General features: G+C 40.1%; 1 protein-coding gene and 1 pseudogene across 2 annotated transcripts; one reads left to right on the top strand and one right to left on the bottom strand.

The window, feature by feature from the left end:
- Nucleotides 1-4008: 4008 nt before the first annotated feature.
- LOC143578602 (glycerol-3-phosphate dehydrogenase SDP6, mitochondrial-like) lies at nt 4009-8848 on the top strand. The gene is made up of 5 exons (XM_077062126.1): nt 4009-4588; nt 5112-5585; nt 6228-6720; nt 7958-8216; nt 8311-8848. Exons 1-5 carry the CDS (start codon nt 4216-4218, stop codon nt 8608-8610), a joined length of 1899 nt encoding a protein of 632 aa, XP_076918241.1. The 5' UTR covers nt 4009-4215; the 3' UTR covers nt 8611-8848.
- Nucleotides 8849-9056: 208 nt separating this feature from the next.
- LOC143578601 (NAC domain containing protein 50-like) lies at nt 9057-11298 on the bottom strand (annotated as a pseudogene). The gene is made up of 4 exons (XR_013143303.1): nt 11131-11298; nt 9996-10271; nt 9728-9904; nt 9057-9572 (listed from the first exon to the last, which is right to left on the bottom strand). The product of XR_013143303.1 is annotated as an NAC domain containing protein 50-like (transcript).
- Nucleotides 11299-18833: the final 7535 nt, after the last annotated feature.

The raw sequence follows: 18833 nt of genomic DNA, 5'->3' as shown, positions 1-18833 counted from the left end.
CAAGAAGTTGACAACTTCGGCTCGCTTGTGTTTCTCATCCCCCATGGTTAGTTCAAATTGTATTTGACCTAGGGGATGAATAATTTCATTGGAAACACCAGAGATCGGTGCATTCACAATTTCAAGCCTTGCTTGGTCTGCCGGATCCAGTTTCCTGAAACATTGCTCATACATTATGTCTGATTCGCTGCCAGTGTCCACCAGGACTTTTGACACTTCGTAATGAGCAATGTGTGTAGTGATAACAAGAGGACTGCTGATGGAAGGGCCTCCCCTGATTCTTGGGAAGATGACTTGTTGCTCGCGCCAATCTCCTTGGATTTGCGCGCTTCTCTTTCTTGACATTTGCCCTTGCCTTCCTCCCTCGGCTACACAGATTCTTTTGTACTTTTTGCTGGCTGAGGCTCCTGATTGTTCATTTTCTGGTATTGAGTTTTTTACCAGGTGAGCCAGCTTGCCTGATTTTACATCCTTCTCAATTGCATCCTTCAAGTGGTGGCATGCATCAGTGTTGTGTCCTGTGGATTTGTGAAACTCACAGTACTTGCCACTGTCTGATGGTCCCTTGTAGTGTAGTGGCTTGGGGCTCTTGAATTGGACATTCTCAGTGCTTAACACCTGTGAAGGCGTTTTAGTGAGGGGAGTCCATATTCTTGGCAGAGGTCTGTTAGGATCTCTGCCGCCCTCCCTCTTGTCACCCTCCCCGCGATTACGAACATCTTTTTGGGGCTGGGGTGAGCTTGGTTGCGCCTGCTTTTCTGCGGAAGAAAAACTGGTTGGTTGCAACCTGGACCATACAGAGTTCTGTTTGCCCCTCTTTTCTTTGCTGCGCGGTGACTCAGCTTGATGCGCTCTTTCTCTTGCCCTATCTTGGGCAATTTGTTTCTCATTTCTCGTGAAGACTCGCGATGCTTCCATTAGTTTTGCCCAAGTGGTGGGCATGCCGTCTCTGCTTACGAGAGCTCGGCAGAGTTGATCACTGCGCGCGCCTTGTATAAAGGCCACGCGCAGGAGTTGCTCAGTTATACCTCCGATTGCCAGAGACTCCTGATTGAAACGAGTGATGTAGTCTTCAATCGTTTCATCATTCCTGCGCACGCAGTGCATGATGTCATCAGGATCGCGCGTGTGTCTGCGCTGCTGTACGAAGTGGGCTTGGAACTTTTCCAATAGTTCCTCGAACCCATCAATTTGCCCAGTCGGCAAGCTCTCGAACCAGACACGCGCCGCGCCTGTGAGGCAGCGAGCAAACATGTGACACCATGTTGGCATCGTCCAGCTCTCTAGGTTTCCCGTGTTGTAAAAACCTTGCAAGAAATCGTCTGGATCTGTTGTGCCGTCATATTTACCCAAACCACTTGGCATCTTGGTTTTGTGCTGGATGGGAGCCTTCGCGATGCGCTCAGTGAACTTTGAATGTTTCACCAAGATGGCTGGTCTATACGGTGTGGTTACGTCCACTTGCCCTCTAACTGGTGGGCTGTACGGCATGTGCAGATCCAGATCGGCTCTGGCTCCAGGCGCCATGTTCACAGGCGCGCGGGGCTGTGAGCCTCCTGCATGAGTATCTCGCGTCTTCCTCATGCTGTGCACTTCTTCATCACTGAACTCAGCGTGTGCAGTGTGAACAGAATGTCCTTCTTCCGACGCGCGCGGCCTTTTTGTTCCATGAACAGTTTGCTTATCAAACGCTTGCCATTGTGTTAAGTCGGCTAGCTTTTTCTGTTTGACCATCTCATTGTACTTGTCCATTAGACGCCGCTGCTCGTTTATGAGCCATTCTTTAGGATCATTTGTTTCATATTCTGGACCCATTGGTCCTTTTTGTTTCGCGCCGGCAAGATTTTGTAACGTGAGATCGTCTGGAGGAGTTTCAGTCTGGCCGTGAGGAGTTGTGATGAAGGGACGGTTACTGGTGGTGCGCGTAGAATCACGCGGCCCCCTCAGAAACTGCTGTCCCTCATTAACATCCTCACGTTCAATATCCTCCAGAACTTGATCAACGTTATGAACGCCAGAAACCATGGTGATTTTTTTTATATATAGATCTGATGAGATCTGATTGCCGTTGTAACAGTGGATGGCGCCAATGAAGAAACGTGGATCGACTCACTGGTAGACGATCTACTTTCCTCGGGTGTGATTATGCTTCTTCACCGATGGTTTTCTTGGATTTGTGTTCTTCCACCTACAAAATGAACAGCACCGTCAACTTACCCCTCAGAAAGGGACAGAGGGGTCCTCTTTGGGGTAACCCTCCGGTGTGAGAATAAGTATTTGTAGGAGAAGATAATGTTATGAGAGTAAGGAAATCTGGAGAGTATTGCTTAATAGCTGAATACTCTGTGATTTGCTGTGATTGTGTGTGTTACTGACTGTAACTGTGTGTTGTTGGATGATCCTTTCCTTGTGGAGTTGATGCTGTATTTATAGTGCTAGGGTTTCCACTGATTGGGCTCAGCCTTGTTGGCCTCCTCCAATTGCTCTGCGCCACGTGTCCTCTGGGACACCTGGTGCTTTCTCATTGGTTGTAATCACGTGGTAGCACATGCGTTATGCTGAGTTGTCCACCTTTCATTTGGCAGCTGTCAACATCAGCATATTCTTATTCCTTAAAAAGATACCTTCTGGAAGGTTGTCTGACGTGCACAACCAAGGTTGCCCTAATCCTGATTTGGATAAGGACGAGGTTGATTATGTGCATGTGTGATATGCGCCTATCCTGAGGATGCGCGAGGTCTTCTCTTTATTCTCACGCGCAGATGTTTCATGCGCAGATGTGATATGCATGAGCATGCGATATGCGTCATGCGCGGATGCGCCACGCGCATATGTGATATGCGTGAGCATATGTGATGCCTGAGCATGTGTGGTGCCTGGGCATATGATGCCTGAGCATGTGTGGTGCCTGGGCATATGATGCCTGAGCATATGTGATATGCGCCATGCGCATAGGTTTTGGCTTTGTGCCTTCGTAATGTCTTGATTTCAAGTCACTTGTCTGTATCTTGTGGGTTGACCCGCCTTGCTCGGTGTTGAGGCGGGTACATACCTCTTCAACGATCATTTAACTATGATTAATATAGAAGTGGATTGTATTAAATGTCTTTACTAAATTTTTTTTTTTTACTTAATAGTGTCTCTATTTCTAAAGATGGAGAAAAGATTTGCATATATTTCATCCTTTCCAAAGCCTAACAATATTTTTGCTTTTTATGATTACTTTGTTGTTGTAATTACTAAAAACGGTTGATTTAATGATACACGTGTCTGTATAACAAAGTATGAGATTACTTCACGATAAGGCATTCAAAGCTTCTTAATTCATCTTAGGAGGCCCTTGTAAACGTTTTGACAATATGAGGCCCTTTTGAATGCTTATCTTTACCTACCTACATCATCGCTGGTCATAAGCTTTAAAAAACCAATTGACATCTACTTACTTCATGAACCATGTGTGTAACCTGACATTCTTATAGTTAACAAATCGAATTTGTAAAACTTTTTTATAAAAAGGGGCATCCATTCAATATTATCTAAATCTAAATCAATGTCTTCTTTAAGAATCTCTTAAATTTTCAGGGCTTAGGACGAACACAAAAAAAAGCCTCTAAAGTTATGTTTTTAATTGTGTGATAAATAATTTGACAATTTTACCAGTTGAGTTGCGAGTTGCATTCTCAAATCCCAATACGGAACAAAACAAAAGGTAATAATAATAATAATAATAATAATAATAATAATAATCTATGTTTGTTGGCCATTAAAAAAAAAGAATGAGTATGGGTTGTCGCCCTCCTCAAACTACCTATGAGCCGACTCTAATCTAAATATAATACATATAAATATAAATATTAAGTGACCAAATGAGCAATACTCTAGTAACATCTTGATTACTTTTTTTTAGAAAAGATCACAAATCCGAGTTTCTTTCATGATAAAATATGTCATGTGTAAGACAATGGTTTTACCACACAGCATAGGCCTTCAGGTGATGGTATGGTCATGTGCACGAGTGTTATTAACACCTTGTAAATAAGTTTATCCGGGTGGTCAAACTTTTTTAGTGGTTAAAAGAATAAGAATAAGAATAAAAATAAAAATAAGTGATATGAATACAAACTCGTGTTTTCCTCGGTGCTCCGTTCATTTATAGGGGGGCCACTTTCTCCTTTATTTGATCTCTTTCTCTAATCACGTTTTCACAAGAAAACCATGGACATGTTTCTCCGCGCTCGTAGCGTACGCGTCACCGCCGGTGCACTCGCCGTGGCCGTCGGCGGTTCACACATGACATTACGTGACACCTCCGTGTCCTCGACCGACCGCGGCGGTGGCTCATCGCTGACAGCATTACGTAGGAGGATCACCGACCCTGCCGCGGCCGTACCATCTCGTTCTGTACAGGAGACGTCGTTAATGGGCGCTACTTCCGATAATCCGCTCGATATTCTCGTCATTGGCGGAGGCGCTACCGGTTGCGGAGTCGCTCTCGACGCCGCAACCAGAGGCCTCCGCGTGGGCATCGTTGAACGAGAGGACTTCTCGTCCGGTACATCCTCTCGTTCAACGAAACTTCTTCACGGAGGTACGTGTGTGCATCGTGTTGTGTACGGTGTTGTATTATTTTGATTGTTATGATCGCCGATCGCGTAATCACGTATCACGTTTTACGATTAATAGTTATTTTTTTCATCTTCCTGATTTCGAATTTCTTCGTCATTGCTGATATAAATGCCAACGAGAGCTCGTATCAAGCTCCTTTTGTTCGGCTCGGCTTCACTCGTTTATTATTTATTAATTAATTTATATACATTTTCAATTATTTTTATATCTTTTGAAAAAATCCTTAACAAGGCCTAAGCTATGCTCAGTGTGAGATTAATACGCAAAAGAGTTATAACCTAAAACACACTAGGCTTGCTAGAGCTTGACGAGCCTAAATGATCTTCCCATATAACTAAACGAGCTTGATTTGATGCTCGGGCTCAATAAGGCTCGACTCGTTTCTAGCTTCTTATTGATCGGCTCAGCTCGTTTGCACGCCTAATTTTGACTTTTCAACCTTATGCATACCCTGATTTTGAACTAGAGTTGCATTAATCTTTCAGGTGTTCGGTACTTGGAGAAAGCCGTGTTCAGTTTAGACTACGGTCAACTAAAGTTAGTTTTTCATGCCCTAAATGAGCGTAAACAGGCTATCAACAACGCACCACACCTCTGTCACGCATTACCTTGCATGACACCGTGTTACAGTTGGTTCGAGACTGTTTACTATTGGGCGGGCTTGAAAATGTATGATCTAGTTGCAGGACGACATTTACTGCATCTTTCTAGATATTATTCTGCACAAGAGTCTTCTGAACTGTTCCCCACACTTGCACGGAAGGGTAAAGATAGAAGTTTGAAAGGAACAGTGGTTTATTATGATGGCCAAATGAATGATTCACGGGTTAATATTGGGTTAGCTTGCACTGCTGCTTTAGCTGGTGCAGCTGTACTTAATCATGCAGAAGTTGTGTCTCTTTTGAAAGAAGAGGGTCGGGACCGGGTTAGTGGAGCCCGGATCCGTGACAACCTATCAGGTAATAAAAGCAACATTTATGTTCAAAATCAGCATAATTTCTCATTCATATTAAAAAGTACCTCAACATAGTTTTGATGTATAAAAGCCCCTAAACATGTAAACAAACACAAAAGGTCCCTCAACACAGTTTTGCTTCGTTGAAGTTTCTACACTTGGTCTAGAATTCATGTATTTGTGAAAAAAATATTTAAAACACTGACGTTTCCTCTTGTGTTTGCGAAAACTTGATAAAGTGACATTCAACTTTTTTGATATAAAAATTTGAATACAATCTTGTTTAAGAGGAAATGGTTTTTTTGTTTTTTCACAAATACATGAAAAAATCAAACAACAGGTGTTTGATAAAGTGACATTAAACATTTTTGTAAAAAAGAATTGAATATAGTACTTTTAAGAGAAAATGGTCATCAATATAGCATGTTCTCATGGCTCCGACTTCTTCGTGTGTGTGTTTTATTTATTTATTTATTTTTTTGACAGCAGAGAAATTTACACGCCAAAATTATTACTATTTGTGAAAAATGAGAAAGTATGTTGTGGTTTATAATGATATTAACCCTATATATGATTATCATACTAAGGAGGAGTTAGCAGGTAAACATACTCATCTTGACTTCAATACTTTTTGTGAGTCTTACAGGTAAGGAGTTCAACACGTATGCAAAAGTCATTGTGAATGCGGGCGGGCCGTTTTGTGACTCAGTAAGAAAACTAGCTGATAAAGATGCAAAATCTATGATCTGTCCGAGCAGTGGGGTCCACATTGTGCTTCCAGATTATTATTCCCCAGAAGGAATGGGGTTAATTGTACCTAAAACGAAAGACGGGCGTGTCGTTTTCATGCTCCCGTGGTTAGGTAGGACAGTTGCTGGTACAACTGATTCTAGTACCGGTATCACAATGTTACCTGAACCGAACGAGAATGAAATTGAGTTTATTTTGGATGCTATTCGTGATTATCTTAATGTTAAGGTTAGGCGCGAGGATGTTTTGTCTGCTTGGAGTGGGATTCGGCCACTGGCGGTGGACCCCACTGCGAAGAACACGGAGAGCATTTCTAGGGACCATGTTGTTTGTGAAGATTATCCTGGTTTGGTTACGATTACTGGTGGAAAGTGGACCACTTATAGAAGGTGGGTTATCGTTTGATGGTCGACGTTTCGGGTGCTGAGTGGGTTGTGTTTACGGGTTTACGAGTCGGTCTAACCCGACACAAACCCAAAAATCATGTCAGACATGTGAGCCCGAACATGATACGAATTTTCACGGGTTGACACTAACATGACCTGTTTGTTTACGGGTTGACGGGTCAGTCAAACCTGACACGAATTTTCATGGGTTGACAGATACACAACCTCTTTGTTTGCAGGTTGACAGGTCAGCCCAAAAATCGTGTCAGACATACATGAACCCGAACACGATACGAATTTTCACGGGTTGACACTAACTTGACCTGTTTGTTTGCGGGTTGACAGGTCAGTCAAACCTGGCACGAATTTTAATAGATTCACAGATACACACCCCATATGTTGGCGGGTTGTCAGGTCAGCTAGAAAATCGTGTCAGACACGTGAACCCAAACCTGACACGAATTTTTACGGGTAAAAAATAACACGGCCCATTTGGTTGCAAGTTAACTGGTCAGTCGAACCGACCTGAATCCAACATCAGCACACATGAACCCGAATCCAACATAAATTTTCACATGATGACACAAACATGACCTGAAAAACCGGATTTACATATTAATAATCAATTATTACAATTTACAAGCAATAATTACGTTTAAACTATAAATCCTAATGTTTAATTCTCTTTTATCCTTTACATTTATGGCATAAAATGCCAATCCATTTAAGTTATAACACAAATATATGATCTTTGAATTTATAAATGTAAATGGGTCAACTCGCAAGCCCGTCTAGTCGAATTGAACACAGGCTGTATAGCTAAACGTATTCGTGCGGGTTCGACTAGAAATCGACCAAACCTGCGTATACCGGTCCAAACCCAAAGCTGTGAGTTTCATGTGGTATTAATAATCTGCACCCCAACTTTTCATTTTATTCTACCTTTTTTTGTGTATTAATAGAAGTTACATTTAAACTACAAATCCTGATGTTTCGTTCTATTTTATGATTTTATCCTTTATTAATATGCCCAAAATGTATATATTTTCTGAATTATAGAAGTAAACGTGTTAACTCACTATCCTGCCATAAGTTAAGCATGTTCGCTGGCTCAATCTGAAACTGAGCAAAACCCGCGAGTTTCATGTTAGGTTCATGTCATGTTAGAACTCAGAAATTGCGCCCCTAATTTTGACTCAGTGGCATGGATCAACTGTGTGCTAACTAACCTTATTTTCAGCATGGCTGAAGATGCAGTGAATGCAGCTATAAATTCAGGAAAATTAAATCCAGTAAACAACTGTGTAACATCCAATTTTTGTCTTGTGGGCGGAGACGGCTGGTACCCTGCATTTTTCACAGTGCTCGCACAAGAATACGTACGCATGAAGAAAGCAGAAAACAGAGCAATAATTCCCGGTGAGATGGACACCGCTGCAGCAAAGCATCTGTCTCACTCGTACGGTACCATGGCTGAAAGAGTAGCTTCCATTGCCCAGGTTTTACATCATTTAATAATTAAGCATATTTGTCCAAACATAATAAAAAATGGTATTGTTAAATATTAATTACACCTTAATGTTGTTAATGTAGAATGAAAATCTAGGCAAGCGGCTTGCCCACGGATACCCGTACCTTGAAGCTGAGGTGGCATACTGCACAAGGAACGAGTACTGTGAGTCTGCAGTAGATTTCATTGCTAGAAGATCCCGACTTGCATTTCTTGACACGGATGCTGCCAGCAAAGCACTGCCACGTGTCATTGAGATTATGGCAGCGGAACGTGATTGGGACAAGTCAAGGCAGGAGGAAGAGTTCCAGATGGGAACGAAGTTTCTAAAAACTTTCCGGTCGTCGAAAAACGCTCAGTTTAATGATGGAAAGCATGCATAGCTTTGTCTTGATTACACACTCAATGGTAAATAGTTGGCTTCTTCACTTCAAAACATCAGGGGTGTACCCTATGCTTCGGTGGTTGTACGTTTACAAGGTGCAAATATCCAGACGTACTCACCAAACAAATAAAACTTGTGTAGGGATTCTTGGTTTTGTTTTTTGTCTAAAAAAATATTTCAATTCTTTTTGATTTCCTACATTGTGATCCAATTTAATACCACGATCTAATGTTAATCGGTGGGCTAGGCTACATGAGTCAGATAACACTAAAAGGTGATTAGATTACATGATCCAAACTCAACAATGTCATAACTTTTAACCAAAAAGGTCTTGACATGAAGTTTTATTGTAACTAAATCATGCAGAATTGTACTTAGGAAAGAGCCATGTTATCTTATCATGACTCTTTCCTCAAGACCTTGTTTTCATCAGTTGCATATGGTTTACAACTGATGAACACAAGTATAGGCCAGTAATTACCTAACCACCACTTTTCAATTCATTATTCTCCTTGGTCAAAAGATCAATGCGCGTGTTGAGAACGTTGATCGTAGCTTGGGCCCGCATCACTTCAAGCTTTAAACTCTCCTTTTCCGTCAACGCATTTCGGATCACAGTTTCCAAGTCACTAATATATTTCAAACACCCTGGAGAAAGGGATTTCTCAAGGGTGGAAGCGTCAAATGACGGTGGTGTGGTGGTCGCATGATGAGCTTCTTTGGCTGCAATTGGCTCTAGTAAAGGGAACTCAACAAGTGAAGATGACAGGTTGGTTGTTTTTGGATGTTGACTCGTTGTGGCTGAATCATCTGAACCATTTGCATCGGAGGTGCTCGGGTCAACTTGTTTTGACCGTTTGTTAAGCGAAGAGAGAGGTTCGGCGTCAGGTTCAGACTTTAAACCATTTCGTCTTCCGGTCTTACCCTCTTGCACACAAAATCGATTGTCCGAGTACCAGCCTGAAATTCATCATGAAGAACAAAAGGATTCGAACTTTATGATGCCTTTTGATGGAATACAAGAAACTAAAGTAAAGCAAAACCTAAAATGTGAATTCCACTAATGACCAGGAGTATTAACGTAAAAACACATAAGTTACACAAGTTTATAATACCTGTACACTGTCATTTCGAGTTCCTTTCCCGTTATTGGTATCTCCCCGTGGTTCTCCACCAGGAACAAAAAGGGCCTCATCATCTTCCCACTCTTCCTCAAGAAACGGTGCATAACGGTCTCCAGTTGGCGGTCCCAAACCAGTCTTTTGAAAGATTCTACGTAACACAAATGCATCCTTTCCCTCCAAATCAAGAAAAGATAACTCTTTTCGGATTAATATTCCAATACGCATTAATGGAAATAAAACAATCGCGTGTGATTCAAACCTGTGCAACTTGGGCTCTCTCCAATCCCTTATCAGAGAGTCTATATTCATGCATGACCCAATCTGTGCGTTTTCCATCTGGGGCTCGACCAACATGGAAAACCAACGTCTTTTTGGACCCTATTGCTTGGCCTTTATGGTGCACAGCTCGGTCCTTCCCAGTGGCTTTCCAATAGCCTTCCGGTGGCACGGTTCAACCAAGAACCGTTGCCATACTTCTTATCTAAAGGACTGAAGAAGTACCATTCTTGGTCCCTTGAATTCATTTGAGAATAGTCTAGAAATCCACAAATCACAAAATACATATATATTAACATCTTTATCCTAAACGTACATATGGACATGTTTATAGCATGTACACTAAATGATGTTGAGCTAATCTAAGAATTAGCAGACTATTTCAATTGAACAAAGGAAAATAGTGCACAAAAAGCCAAAACTTCAATCCCACATAACTTGAGCTACGAGTGAAACTACAAGTTCTGTAACCAGTTGACAAAAAGGTTCTGACGAGCTGGATTATGTGGCAAACCACGATAGGCGGTTTGGACCAACTGGCATACCCAAATTCCACCATTTAGGTTCTAATGTCGTCAACAAAAAATCTAAAATCTTTCCTTAGTCAGCCTAAATGCGCAAATCACTCACTAGCTTAATTTGTCTTTATTTATAGTCTTAATTTCAATAATTATGAGTCAGTTTATAATCTCGAAAACTTGAGAAACCTGCTAAACTAAGGATTCCGTATTCTTAACGCAGTCAGTTTCTAATCAATTTTTTTATAGAATATTTCTGTGTTTATTACTTATGCTTCCGCTCTAAAGCACGAAGCATAAAGCGTGAATAAACAAGAAAAAGCATTATGTTTATGCTAAAGTAAAGCAGGTAGAGACCCTGTGCATATTCACCTTCAAAGTCATGATCCTTAGACTAGACTTATCAACACATCTCAAATACCAACAATAACATCAAGAATCAACCTCCCCAATAAAGACGTACACTCAAGTGACAACGTCACAACACATTAACATTAGAAATTTACAACTTCTTTAACTACAAACTGGTCAAATGGTGAAAATGAAACTGCTTGAATATCTAAATCATAACAAACACCAATAGCAGTTGAAACGAATTACCGGCAAGTACCCATGGCTCAAATCATCGGTTTCGGAGACGGATTGAAATCGAAAGGGCTTCCCACACACCTTACGCGTGAGATAGTACCTCACAAGCTCCTCGTCTGTCGGGTGAAACCGAAATCCGGGAGCAAGACAGGATTTACGTGGAATTAAATCATCATCCATGAAACAGAGTGGGTATGATGAAAACTTGAAGATCAAGCCATAAAAATTGAGGTTGCCTGTGGCTTAACAAAGACTGACTCACTGACTGACTGACTGGATAACTGACACGAAACATGTACGTTGTTATTGTGTATGTATAGGTGTAGATGAAGTGATCCCATCATTCTTTTTTTATATTTATTTATTTATTACTAGTTTGATCCTTGGATTATTTAAAGTTTTGTTTTTAATCGTTTTTGCTATTTTATGATGATTGTTTTATTTTTTAACGTTTGAGTTTTATCAGTTGAGATGTTTAGGTTTTAGATTTTTAACGAACACGAGCATGTTCATTTTTTAAATGTACAAACATGAACACAAATATTTGTCTAATGAAAAAAGAGGCATTGATGTAGTTGACGATGGTGGGTAGTATTGAAAGTTAACCGACGATGGAGATGATAGATCAGCAACGTGGAACATGTAAAGTAGATAAATTAAATTAGGGTTTGATAATGAAAGTGTTTATCAATAAATGAGATCTTATAACCCATTTGAGGGCTATTAGAGTTTGGTAAGACACATAACCCGTGAAAATTATTCTTTGATAATTAACGAGTTATTTCACAATTAAATGAGATGTTTTAACCCGTTTAAGAGTTATCCGGGTTTGGTGAGACCCATGACCTGTGAAAATTATTGTTTGCTTATGAAATAGTTTTACAAATAAATGAGATGTTATAACCCATTTAAAGACCATCCGGGTTTGGTGAGACCCATACCCGCGAGATCGGGTCAAATGCATGAGAAGTCTCCAATTATAAATTAAGCAATCTGGTGGCTCTAGATAATGGGGGGAACAACCTGAAAGTGACACCTAGGATTTTATGGTAGACAATTATATAGATAGTTAGATTTACTAGCTTTAGAAACTCAATAACGAATTGATAACGGGAACACAAATGAGCACACAATATTTAGGTTAACTCACGTATTATTATAATCAAGAAACTAGCACAAAACTTGAATACAATAATCCCCCCACACATAGAATAACCCTAACATTGCTATATATATAGGGAGACCCTAATTTGGTCAACAAGTAATTACCCAATATAAAGCCTAATTGTAACCTTAAAAACCCATTACATCATTAATGAATTCCATAGGCCCAATAGGTCCAACCCGGTCACTTACATGCGACGGGCCGATATTGATGGAAATTACCAACAATCCCCCCTAATTTCCGACTCGAATATAGGAGATCTTCAACACCGAGCAATCTTCTCATCTCGTCAAACTTGATTCTTGCAAGTGATTTCGTAAGAATACCAACTCGTTGTTCCTTGCCACTAATGTGCTCCACCGCTAACTCCTTCCGCTCCACACATTCCCGTATATAGTGAAATCGGGACTTTATGTTCTTGCTCCGACTATGAAAAACAGGATTTTTAACCAAGGCAATTGCCGATGTGTTATCAACCTTTAGCATCACTTCTTGAAATTTCCTTCTAGTCAATTCCATCAACAATTCACCTAACCATATGGCTTGTCCCGCAGCAGAGCTCGCCGCCATGTATTTCGCCTCGCATGACGAAAGTGCTACGGTGCATTGCTTCTGTGAGCACCAAGAAATCGGGGCTCCCCCATAATAGAACACATGACCGGTAGTGCTTCTTCCATCATCTTCATCAATGTTATGGCTACTATCACTATACCCGATCAACTCCTTTGATCCACCTCGTTTATACCTGACCCCCCATCCAACAGTTCCTTGAATAAACTGAAGAATTTGTTTAATTACTGCCAAGTGAGACTTCTTTGGAGTTTGCATATATCTACTAACCATGCCAACCGAAAATGCCAAATCAGGTTGAGTGTTTAACAAGTAACGAAGACACCCAACCAACTTTCGGTACTCCGTTGCATCTGCATCAACATCATCATCGGCTTTAGACAATTTCACATTAGGATCCATGGGTACACCTTTAGGATAACAATCCTCCATCCCGACTTCTTTTAATAACTTTCGAGCATAAGCACTTTGATGGATTTGAATCTCATTCTCCAACTGTGAGACTTCGATTCTGAGATAGTAAGTGAGCATTCCCAAATCAGACATTTCAAACTTCTTGGACATCGCAAGTTTGAACTGATTAATGTGATCGTTGTTCGAACCCGTAACGTACAAATCATCGACATACACGCCGACAATAATAATATCGGTTCTAATCAATCTCCGATACACCGCTTGTTCTTTCAAGCACCTCACAAATTTCAAACCCGTGAGAATACCATCAAGCTTGGTATTCCACGCCCGTGGTGCTTATCTCATACTGTATAAAGCCTTGATTAGCTTGTAGACCTTGTTTTCCTCCTCGGGTTTAATGAATCCATCTGGTTGAGAAACAAAGACCTCTTCTTGTAGCTCCCCATGTAAAAATGCCGACTTTACATCCAAATGATGTAATTTCCATCCCTTGGTAGCTGCAATGATAATGAGCATACGTACGATTTCAAGTCTCGCCACTGGAGCAAAGACCTCGTCAAAATCGACTTCGGGTTGTTGCACATAACCTTTTCCACGAGTCTTGCTTTATATTTATTAATCAAACCATCTGCATTTCTTTTTACCATGAAAACCCACTTCAATCCGATAGCTTTAGCCCCTCTCGGTAACTTGGTCAACTTCCATGTGTCGTTTCGTTTAATGGATTCGAGTTCCGTTTGCATAGCCTTTATCCATTTCGGTTTGGATTATGCTTCACCAAAATTCCTCGGTTCACCTTCTTCTAACAAAATAAGTTCAATGTCCTCTACTTCCGAACATAAGACATAATCATTGAACTTAACCGGTGCGATCGGAACACATGTAGATCTTCTCAGGTTACTTTCTAGTTCATTATGTGCTGTTGTCGCTAAACCATTTGCTGCTGGTGTCGCTAAACTGGATGCTGAGCTGTTGGAGTTAGCGACCATAATGTCAGAATTTGTCGCTAAAAGTGATGATGGACTGTCTGAATTAGCGACATAAGTTGTCGCTGATTCTGTTTCAGAATTTGGCGACAAAGCTGTATAGTCGTCGCTAATGTTGTTGCTTCCAATAGGCTCAGTTACAACTTTCCCAACTCCGGTATCAATAACCCCATTCCAAAAAACCCACATTAAACCCGGTGCTAGCTCCGCTTCTTCATTGGATTGACCTGAATTAAACCAAACCCACGTCTTCTTCTTGTCAAAAACCACATCACGAGCTATCACAATCTTCTGGGTCTTCGGATCGAACAACCGGTAAGCTTTGGACCCGATATCGACTCCGATATGCACTAAAATCCTCGAACAATCATCGAGCTTTTTCAAGTGAGTGCCCACTATCTTTGCATATGCCACACAACCGAATACTTTTAGATGAGCAATATTCGGTTTCTTTTCTTTTAGCATCTCGTATGGCGTTTTCTCTTTTATGGCACGAGTAGGAATCCGATTCTCAATGTACGTTGCATGTCGGATTGCCTCACCCCATAAGTAATTCGGAACACCCATTGCTTTTAACATACTCCGTGTCATCTCTAATAAGGTTCGGTTTCGTCTTTCAACGACCCTGTTTTGTTGAGGTGTGTATGGTGCTATTAGATGTATTTGAATGCCTTCCATGTCAGAAAACTGGTTGAACTCATGTGAGGTAAACTCACCACCTCGGTTGGTACGAAACATCTTGATCTTTTTTCCAACATCACTTTCAACCAATTCCTTAAACTTCTTGAAAGCTTCAAACGCCTCATCTTTAGCCTTCAACAAATACGTCCAAACAAATCGTGAGTAATCATCGATTAAAACAAAAACGTACCTGTTATCCGCTATTGTTGGAGGGGTAATCGGTCCACACAAATCACCGTGCACAAGTTCTAGGGCTCGAGTCGCCCTAAAAGCCGCCAAACAAGATTCACATAACTTGTTTTTATGGGTAACGCCACGCATCCCTTCAACCATCTCCCTCCTAGCCATTAGCTTTATTGACTCGAAGTTCAAGTGACCAAGCCTAGCATGCCACAACCAACTTGTTTCTTCAATTCGGCTAAGTAAACTAACCGGTTTACCAATCTTTAATTGTATCCGGTATAGCCGATTCTGGGAACGAGTCACCTTCATCAATAACCTACCTTGCCCATCATGCATTGTAAGGTAGTTATCTTTTATATGAATATCACACCCGTGTTCCGAGCACTACGTGAAAATCGACCTTTGGTTACACGAAAAAAGTGTGGCCGTAAGCCTTTAGCCACACATGTCTTGTTCAGATCATGTGTGACCAAAGGTCGCAAAATTGTAGGTATCATACGGCCACACACAGTTTTTAGTGGCCTTATGTGGTTATAAGTGTGGCTAAAGCGTACCAGCATTAGTTGCTGGCCATCAAGAAACCTCTCAATAAGTGTGGCTAAACGGTAGAAAATGGCCACATATTTACTATGAGTGACCATTGCACGTATAGAGCCACATGAATTCATGTTTTAGCCTCATGAATTTTATAGTAATGTGGCCAATAGGGTTGTGTTAAGCGTGCATTGTGACCTATACCGTGTGGATATAGCAAAGCAATGGCCACTTAAATTTAATAATAGTGTGGCTAATTATATAATATAGACACTGGATATTACATTAAAAGTGGCTAAAAATGTTTACTTTCCACTCAAACACTCCTTTGTAGATTATAGTGTGCCTATTGTCTTACCGTTTGTTACACATAATGTTTTTCATAATTTAAAGTGTGGCCATTGTCAAACTTTTCGTCACACATAGTGAGGTATTGTGTGGCTAATCATATCATATAGACACTGGAGGTTATTGTCAATGTGGCTAAAAATGTGAACTTGCCAGTCAAACACTCTTTTGTAGTTTGTGGTGTGACCATTGTCTTACCGTTTGTCAGACATAATGCTTTTTCTAATTTAAAGTGTGACTATTGTCAAACTTTTTGTCACACATAGTGATGTATTGTGTGGCCAATCATATCATATAGACACTGGTGGTTATTGTCAGTGTGGCTAAAAATGTGAACTTGCCACTCAAACACTCTTTTGTAGTTTGTGGTGTGGCCATTGTCTTACCATTTGTCACACATAATTCTTTTGTAATATAAAGTGTGGCTATTATCATACTTTTGGTCATACGTAGTGATTTTTCCAATGACGTTTGATCTCGTTCCGCCACACAAACAAAAACCAAGATGAAAGTGTGGCCAATGGCTAGTGTGGTTATTTTATGACATTTGGTCACACTTGGTGATTTTTTTATATGACGTTTTATATGATTCCGTCACACACATAAAAAACGAAGCAAGCATGGTGTGGGTAATGGTGATATATAAAATCATGAGTTTTTGGTGTGGCTATGTCACACTTTTAGCCACACATAATTTGTTAACTCCATTAACTTTGCTACCCTTTAGTCACACAACAATATTTTAGTTGTGGCTAATGGTCATTTATAGACTCTAATTTTTGTAATTTGAGGTGTGGCTATTATCTTACTTTTGGCCACACCTATTTTATATGTTCTATGTGGCCAAATAGTGTGTAATTAGACAATATATAATTATTTTTATTTTTTGTGCAGTAATATAAAACAGTTGTAAGCAAGCATGACAAAACAAAATTAGAAACAAATTATATTAACAATAATATTCACTTAAGCAAATGTATACATCTTTTTGTAAGATATATGCAAAATATCTTAAAAAATACCTAGCTAAGGCGTCGGTTTTCTTGGTATTGCTCCTTGTCTTATGTTTGGTCACCCTATCTATCGTTGTGTACTTTGCCTTTGGCTTCTTGCCAGCTCTGTCTGGTTCTTTTGAGGATGGGAGTGGTGGTAGCTGGAACAACATAATATGAAAAACAAATATGTATAATTAATGTCATATTTTGTAATTGAATAGAACAAAACAGGAACAAACCTCCTTGTCACAACAGATATGATCTCTTATGATATTTTGTAATTGAATAGAACAAAATAGTAGGCCTGCAAACGAACCGAACTTTTTTTGAACTGTTCGTGAACCGTTCGGTGGGAAGTTCGTTTATGTTCGTTTATTTAATAAACGAACGAACACGAACACAAAATTTGTGTTCGTTTAATTAAAAAAACAAACATGAACACATGTTCCGTTCGTTCATTATGTTCATGAGCGTACATTCGTTTATGTTCATTTATCTTTGTTCAATTATGTTAGTTTAGATTATAAACAAACGAACATAAACGAACACAAATGTTCATTTTTTAAAATAAATGAAAATGAACATAGATATTTGTTTGGTTAAGTTTTCCTATAGGTTTAAAGTTAAAAGGGTACAAACCTCCTGGTCACATAAGATTAGGTGTTCTGGCAAAGCAACAAAAGTACCAGTTGCGTCACCAACAGTCATAATTTCACCTGCCTCACAAGGAATAATTGCTTGTTCCTTTTTGGCTTCATCAATACTAATTTTATAGCAACCCTCCGGATTGCTTTTCCATGCAACTGTTGTGGAACCGGTGACCAATGAACTCTACCATGTGCCACCTTGTTACGCTTGTCATTCAGACACAAACGACACTCATACACCTATAAACAAGCATGGGAAATTAAGATGGCTTAGTTGAAGTCAATATATAAGTACATACCCATGGATACGCCATGTTGGTGGGAAATTAACAATGTTTCGCGCATTACATACCTTTATTTCAGGAGGTGGGGAAGCTTCATCCGTAGATACATCAACTTTTCTTTCATGGCTTCTCCGTTTTACCTAAAAACCATTCAATGAATCAGCTTATGGATGGAAATCAATCAACAATTAAAGGGAAAACTCGAAACAAAAAATATGAAACTGTCAAGTATTGTTGGTTTTTTCGAGCCGTTACTATCCGGAGTGTGGTGTAGTTGCGTTGATGTTTGGTCAACATTGTTTTCTACAGGCTTCATTGGTAATATAAAAGAAATTGGAATTGTTAGACTTATTAGGTTATAAAATATAAACACTGAAATTGCCAAATACTTACTGATGTCGCGCTATGGGGATCGACTACCGTTTGGTCAACATTTTTTTCCACGGACTTGGCCTGCAATTCGGTAATAGAAAATGAGCACACTCACATTGGAAACGAATTATAAAAAGTACCGAAATTGTCAAATACTTACTGATGTCGCGATCTGAGGAGTGAGTACAGTTTGGACAACTATTTTATCCACAGACTTGGCCTACAATTAACTTACGTAAAATCAGCACACTCACATGGAAAGTTAATTATTAAAAAAAATCAATCAAACTGTCAAATGCTTACCTGAGGAGCGGATTCTTGTTGCACAGCCTCACCTGAGGTAAAGATGTTTCCCACAGAACTGGCCTACAAATCAATTTATTAGGTTATGGAAAATGAAAAATCACATGGAAAGTTGTAATAAACAAAGAAACTATCAGATACTTACTGGTACTGGCACTTTATTTTTCCCCACAGCACTAGTACTTTAGTTAGAACCAACCTGATTGGGAACAGGATTTACCTACGAATTGTGA

Source organism: Bidens hawaiensis, unplaced genomic scaffold (assembly GCF_021521415.1).
Source record: "Bidens hawaiensis isolate Kalapana, Puna unplaced genomic scaffold, B.hawaiensis_p1.1 tig00029300_1, whole genome shotgun sequence".
In the NCBI taxonomy this organism is placed as follows: Eukaryota; Viridiplantae; Streptophyta; class Magnoliopsida; order Asterales; family Asteraceae; genus Bidens; species Bidens hawaiensis.
This window is presented reverse-complemented; position numbering and strand designations above follow the sequence as displayed.

Excerpts from the sequence above, each read along its gene's own strand:
- LOC143578602 (XM_077062126.1), top strand. The coding sequence starts at position 4,216 with ATGGACATGTTTCTCCGCGCTCGTAGCGTACGCGTCACCGCCGGTGCA. Across the intron at positions 5,586-6,227 it reads GATCCGTGACAACCTATCAG|GTAAGGAGTTCAACACGTAT; the intron begins GTAATAAAAGCA and ends TGAGTCTTACAG. Across the intron at positions 6,721-7,957 it reads AAGTGGACCACTTATAGAAG|CATGGCTGAAGATGCAGTGA; the intron begins GTGGGTTATCGT and ends CCTTATTTTCAG.